Below are 6692 nucleotides of genomic sequence, written 5' to 3' on the forward strand. Positions count from 1 at the left end.
CAGCACTGCCCTGCTCCTGCTGGCCACACTGTTGGTCCAAGCCCAAAGCATGACTGTGCCCTCAACCACCAGCCTGGAGCTGGTCTCACCCCTCCACCACCACCACCACGCTGCTCTGCATGGACTCAAGAATAAATGACCAGGGACTTGCTTTTGCTGATAAAAGCAGATAACGAGCATTGTCCACTGCTGGGGGTCCAGGAACCTCTCCCCTCCCAGTAACCTGGAGTAGCTTCTGCACCACGGGCACAAGATTTTGGAGGCTGCTCTGCTGCTCTTCCTAGAAAATGACTTGTTTGAAGCACTGCAAAGCTCACAGCTCCCTGTGGAGGGTTCGCTTGAGTCACTGCTTGTCTACTGCACGTTGAGTTGGAATTATAAAAGCTTCTCACTGGCTCCTGGTGGTAGAAGCTTCACTCTGAGGTGGAGCTTGAAGGATATATGGCTCCATCATCTCCTGCCTGTCTTCACCTCCAGCCCAGGTGATGCCCAAGTACTGGTTCCTCACTTCTAAGGGCACGTTAACTCTCACTGTGCCATACCATACTCAAAAGCAAACTGTTTACTGCCTCTGCCATGAGTTCTCCAAGGGAGTGGGAAAGGATTCAGCATCTGATGGAGGGATGAGGAGTTAAAAGCATCTATGATGCTGCCCATGATGGGACAGGACACACCAAGACAGAAAAAGCCATCTCCAAACAGGGTTTTGTAGGACAGCCCCGTTTCCTTCACTCCTCAACTTAGCCCCACTTCCAGGACCAAGCAGAGTAGCTCAGGGTGAGGTGGGACCTCTTTGGGGCATCTTTGCAGCCACCAGCTGCTACTGCTTGGCTTGTCCTGCTGCAGAGCAGGGCACTGGGGAAGGGACCTGCAGAGTCCTACCACACTTTCCCAAACACAAAGGCTGGGTCTGGCTCCAGGAGAAGCCCCAAGCATCCCTCCAGCCCAGGGTAGATATTTTCAGATAAGAAGTAGAACATGGTGCCACCATTTGTCTTCCCATCCTACTCCATTTCCATCTCTTACTGCCCTGTGCTGTTGAGTCCATCATCTGCCAACTCTGGGTAGTTGACCAGGAATGGTCAACTTCCCACATGTCTCTATTAACAACAGCAGGATTGTCCATCCTGATGCTACACCAGGAAAACAAAAAGAGCTTGATCAAGCAGCATCGTATCCTGAAGAACATCTCCATGGGGCTGGAGAAGGGGCACAGGAGCTGTGTTGTCTGTATTTATCTGTCAGTGTTTTGCTTTTTGGGTTTGGTTGGGTTTTTTTAAGCTCTCATGATAAATCAGCCCAAGCCACCAACTTCATCCTCTCACCTCACCCACTGGCATTTCCCTTCACAGAGGGAGATGAACCAGTCCCACCTCGTACACCATGAATGGTGCTGGGACCATTCTCTCCCTTCTTAGGGACTTGTTAAAGACCTCTGAGCAAGGATGAGCCAGGACAGACAACCAAGACCAAGCTGGAAACAAGAACTAGAGCTTGGGGAGGGTTATAGAGAGAGCTGGAGCCCACAGCCACCCCACCACTAGCTCTGTCCCCATGGCACGGTGGTGGATCTCTCCTGACACCTCCTTTGGTGTTGTGACAGGACATTGAGTGCTGTCCTGCTCTTCTCCCAGGGGTGCTGGCTCCAACCAAGCCATCACTGGTGCACAACACACATCACATTGAGAGCCAGCCTTGGTGGCTACCATGTGGCCATCACCCCAAGACCATCACTAACCTGGGTGGTGGGCACAGAAGAGCCCAGACAAGCAACCAAAGGCTTGTTTAAGGAAAACAAGCTCGTTTCTGATTTGTACAAAACTGCTTTAATGACAAAACAGCTGAAAAAACCTTCTGGTGCGTTTCTAGTTCCATCAAGAAGCCTTGTGTGATCCCCAGACCCGAGTCCCTCCCAGGCTTGGGATCACCCACTGCTTGGAAGGGTGAGAGGCTCTTCTCAAGCACCTTCTCCCAGTGCAACACATCCCAAGGGAGGGGTCTGTCATCAAGACCACACAGAAACTCCCTTCAAGATCCTCCAACTAAGGACAATTTTCCTCCCAACCACACGTGTGTGGGCTGGAAATACCTCTGTGACGTGCTCTGGCATTGAGGTTCCTTCTTGGTTCAGGAGTGCTTCTGTGGCCACCACCCTTCCCATCACTGAAGCTCCATTGGCATCCCACTGGAGAAGCCAGGCAGCAGCAGGAGCTTCAGTAAATGATGCTTCCAGACCAGAGCCAGCCCAGCCAAGACCCTGAGACACTGGATAATGCCTTGATGAGCGCTGAACCCAATGGAAGGGTTGGAGAACGAAGAGTCCAAACCTCAGCAACCACTGGGCGATGGGGCGAAGAAATAGACAGCCAGGAGGATGAAGTAGACCATCACCAACACCGTGCCTAGAGTAGACAGAGCAGGTTGGAGGATCTTACTCTCTGGAGCAAGGAGGGAGGTTGCTTTCAAGACCTTCTGGTGTGATCTAGATTAGGTTAGTGAAGAGAACTTTGATGGTCCTCTGCAAAATCTCAATTAAAAAGGGTTTAAACTCCTGAAAAGGGAGAGATCCCCCTTGGAGCTGTTGCAGGGTGGCACTCCAGCACCTCCAAGATGGTCAATCAAGACCCCAGAATTGCTCAAGCCCACCACATGCCAAGAGTTGCAGCAAGCAGTGACCTCAGGACTATCTCCAAGAGCCCCCCACCCCATCAGCACAGGGAAGGTTGGTCCCACAGCAGCCTCACGGGTGAGCAGTCACCTTGGAAGTAGTCACATTTGCCATCCATGAAGATGTAGTTCATGAGCACCACGCTGAACATGCTGGCATAGACGTGGAGGTCGCTGAAGACAAGCGTGAAGTTGGTCGGCTGCGAGGCAGAGAGGATTTTGGATTTATGGCCAACCAGGACAACTGAAGTTGGAGATTTGCATGTCACCCCCTTGAAACCCCTGCCACGTGTCCCTAGGGCTGGGGACAACATCAGCCAAGGTAGGAGACATCTGACCCCACCTTCACCTGCACTGAGCAGAGGAGAGGAGACAGTGGGGATGGCAGTTGTGCCCTTGCCATGTCTCATGGAGTGTTGTGTGTCCCCAACCCTGCTACAGGAGGTCACTCAGGGGTTGTCCTGGGGCTACTCACATAGAAGATGGTGAAGAGCACCAGGATGGGGATCTGGAGCATGCAGACCTGGACAGCGATGCAGTTCCCAATCTCGATGCTGAGGAGGACAGAGAACTTTAAGGGCTGCCAAGTGCCAGGTCTCCAGCAGCCCTTGGGGTCACTCATTTCAGGGTGAGAAAAAAAATCCACCTTGGGGAACCAAATCATGGAGCCCAACCTGGTTCTGACCCCATTTTTGGGGTGGCTTTAGGTCCTCCTGAGGGCACGTTGGCAAGGATCTGACCTACCAGTGGCACGAAGCTGGTCAGCCCATCACTGGTACCAAGGCACAGCTATGGGACTGGGACAGGGCACAAGGGACCATGCTGGAGGACACCCCAAAACCCATCCATCAAGCCATCTCACCTCAAGCTCAGGTTGTTCTGCAGGGCAAACTGGATGCCATTGACAATCTCTGGCAGCTCAGGCACCATGGCCAGCACAGTGACACCGATGAAGTACTGCAGGGAAGAGGTGACATCAACACAGGATATGGCCTGATCCTGACCACATCCAAGCTGTGGGCAACCAAGCTCCTCGGTGCATGGAGCATCTCAGCATCTTTCCCCCCAGCTTTTGAGGCTCAACCTCACATCTTGGGCAGGTTCCCATCCCTGGAGGATGCATCTTGGTCCCCAAGGCCACCCCAACCTGGTTCACCACCATCCCTAAGCTCACCTGTGAGATGGTGGAGTTGGTGAGGATGGGGCTGATGTGCTCCGTGGCCAGGTCAGCACAGGCTGACATACAGAGAGTGGAGAGCAGGAGGATGACCAGCGCCCGCCAGCGAGACCAGTGGACCACAGCGCTGTGGTGGTGGCCAGGCACTAAGGGAAGAGCAGAGACGTGGTGGTGGGACACCTTGGGGCATTGAGAAGAACGAGCCCCACCACTGGGGCATCTCAGGGTTTGGGGACACTCACTGTGACAGTCGCTGATGTGGATGTCGTAGATGTGTGAGTGAGTTTTCAGGGTGAAGAAGAGACCGATGAGGTAGGCAGCGGGGAGCAGGAGGGATACGGTGTACACCAGGGGTCTGTGGGACATGGGTGACATGTTCAGGGCCACCAGGGTTCCAGCATGGAGACCCCAGGGATGTCCCCTGCACCAGCTGGGGATGGAAGAGATGATGGTGCAGGATCAGAGCCCTTCAGGGTGGTAAAGAGGGGACATGGGAAGGATATGGGGCCATAACCCAGCCTAGGAGGTGCCACCCCACTGTGGGGACAACCCTGTCCCCACCCCAGCAGATACTCACTGGACGTGACTGTAGTAGAGGGTGCCGTTGTTCCCCATCTGTGGAGAGAGACCATCTGTCAACGGGGATGCAGGGGACAAGGGACAGCCCTGCTGCCACCACCCAACATGACAGCAGGAGCCAAGTGGGCTTTGAGCATCCATGACCCAAACCCCCAGCAAGTTGAGGGTCCATGTCCCCACTCACCAGGTCAAAGTGACAGTTGTGGCAGAGGTAATGGCCCAGTGGGTTCTGGGTGACGTTGTGGCACTCGCCACACACCAGCTTCCCATACACCTTGGAGAAGAGTGTTGGGGCAAAGACACCTGTGGAGATGGAGGGACATCATAGAATCATGGAATGTTGTGAGCTGGAAGAGACCCACAAGGATCATCCAGTCCAACTCCTGTCCCTGCACAGGACAAGCCCAACATTCACACCATGTCCCTCAGGGCCTTGGCCAAATGCTGCTGGAATCTTGTCAGGCTTGGTGCCATGAGCACCTCCCTGGGGAGCCTGTTCCAGTGCTCCACCACCCTCTGGCTGCCTCAAGAACCTTTTCCTCATGGCCAACCTCACCCTCCCCTGCCACATCTTCCTGCCATGTCCTCTGCTCCTGGCATTCGTTGGTGGCCAGAGAGAAGAGATCAGCGCCTGCCCCTCCTCTGCCCCTTGGGAGGAAGTTCTAGACCATGATGAGATCTCCTCTCAGTCTCCTCCAGGCTGAACAAACCAAGAGACTTTAGCCTCCACCCCCCCCCTTCCCCTCTAAACCCTTCCCCAATGTTGTGTCCCTCCTCTGGACACTCTCCAGCAGCTTTGGATCCTTTTTATCCCGAGGTGGGCACCTGCCCTGGTGAGATCCCACCCCTCAAACATGGGGACACCCTTGTCCCCAACTCACCTCCCACAGAAAGGAAGAGCAGGGCTGAGCTGACCCCCGCTGAGCGGCTGTTGAACCGCTGCTCCTGGTGCCGGATGCCCCCGATGACCATGCACAGACCCTTGGAGATGAAGAAACCCCCCCAAAAAAAAAATCCCCATCAGTGCTTTGCTCACAACATCCTCCCATCTCTCTGCAGAGACCAAGCACTCTCATGGGATGCCACCTCATCTCACCGGGACGAAGAGGACACAGCCCACCAGTGTCCCCGTCAACGCCGACTTGACGATCTCGGCGTAGCAGCGGTTGCCCTCACGCGAGCCCTTGATGAGAGCCGTGATGTAGAAGGTGAGCTCCGTGATGGAGCCGAACGTGGCGTTCACCACCGCTCCCACCGCAAAGTTGCTTTGGGCTGAGATGCTGGAGGAGAAGAAGGGCATCAGCAAAGCTGGCATGTGTCCCCAGCAAGTGTCCCACCCGTCACCACTCACCTGGCGATGGCCATCCCGATGTAGTAGGAGAGAGGCATGATGGAGAGCAGAGCCAACGTGAACTTGATGGAGGAGCTGGTCAGGGTGTTGTGGCTGTCCACGTAACCCAGCACCAGCGTCACCAACACCAGTGGCAGTAGGTCTGGGGTGGCTGGTCAAGGAGATAACCAAGGTGGGGGTTGGATTTGGGGGTCAGTCCCCCACAGAAGGATGGGCAACCAAGCTCCTTGGTGCATGGAGCATCTCAGCATCTTTCCCCCCAGCTTTTGAGGCTCAACCTCACATCTTGGGCAGGTTCCCATCCCTGGAGGACACCTCTTGGTCCCCAAGGCCACCCTCCCCACCCCACCCCACAGAAGGATACTGACGGCGAAGACGTTGATGCCGTCCACGGCGTATTTGTAGTAGTAGGGGTTGGCGGCGCGGTAGCAGCAGAGGATCACCTCCCCCTCCAGTGGCACCTCCGTCTGCAGATGGACACATGGGTGACATTGCTCCAAGCATCCCCCTCACCCCAAAATCCACCCCAGAGTGGGGTGTGGGACCTTCACCCCCACACAGAAGCACCCACCATCCTCAGATGCCGGACGAGCACCCGTTCCGGGGGCAGCAGCAGGACACGGGCAGCGGTGCGGGCGCTCAGCTTGGCCACAGGGATGAAGATGATGAGGAGCCACGCGGTGACACACACCAGCCCATGGGCCACCACCAGCACCGGGTAGCCCAGGCACAGCCACGCCACGGCACCGGCACGCTGCTGCAAATGGATGGCCACCTTTAGGGTTTGCCCACCCCCCAAAACACCCACCCCATGGGTGTGGAGGCACCCATGGGTGCTATCTCCATCATGATGGTGGTCTCCTGGGGTGACCATGCTTAGGAAGGGGATGTCACCATGTCCAGCATGGGGCTCACCCA

The 6692-nt window shown here is 55.6% G+C and overlaps 1 protein-coding gene across 1 annotated transcript in view; it reads right to left on the minus strand.

Annotated features, from left to right (window-relative positions):
* Window positions 1-2328: 2328 nt before the first annotated feature.
* LOC104529343 (putative cation exchanger C521.04c) overlaps window positions 2329-6692 on the minus strand; it is a gene marked incomplete at its 5' end in the record, with an annotated part of 5496 nt that continues 1132 nt past the window's right edge. The window contains 13 exon segments of the mRNA XM_029086396.1: window positions 2329-2402; window positions 2759-2867; window positions 3143-3221; window positions 3530-3624; window positions 3842-3990; window positions 4087-4199; window positions 4422-4459; window positions 4608-4726; window positions 5305-5404; window positions 5520-5703; window positions 5775-5916; window positions 6139-6241; window positions 6346-6531. Coding sequence (XP_028942229.1) covers window positions 2329-2402; window positions 2759-2867; window positions 3143-3221; window positions 3530-3624; window positions 3842-3990; window positions 4087-4199; window positions 4422-4459; window positions 4608-4726; window positions 5305-5404; window positions 5520-5703; window positions 5775-5916; window positions 6139-6241; window positions 6346-6531 — 1491 coding nt within the window.

Source organism: Antrostomus carolinensis, unplaced genomic scaffold (assembly GCF_000700745.2).
Source record: "Antrostomus carolinensis isolate BGI_N321 unplaced genomic scaffold, ASM70074v2 scaffold28298, whole genome shotgun sequence".
Classification (NCBI taxonomy): domain Eukaryota; kingdom Metazoa; phylum Chordata; class Aves; order Caprimulgiformes; family Caprimulgidae; genus Antrostomus; species Antrostomus carolinensis.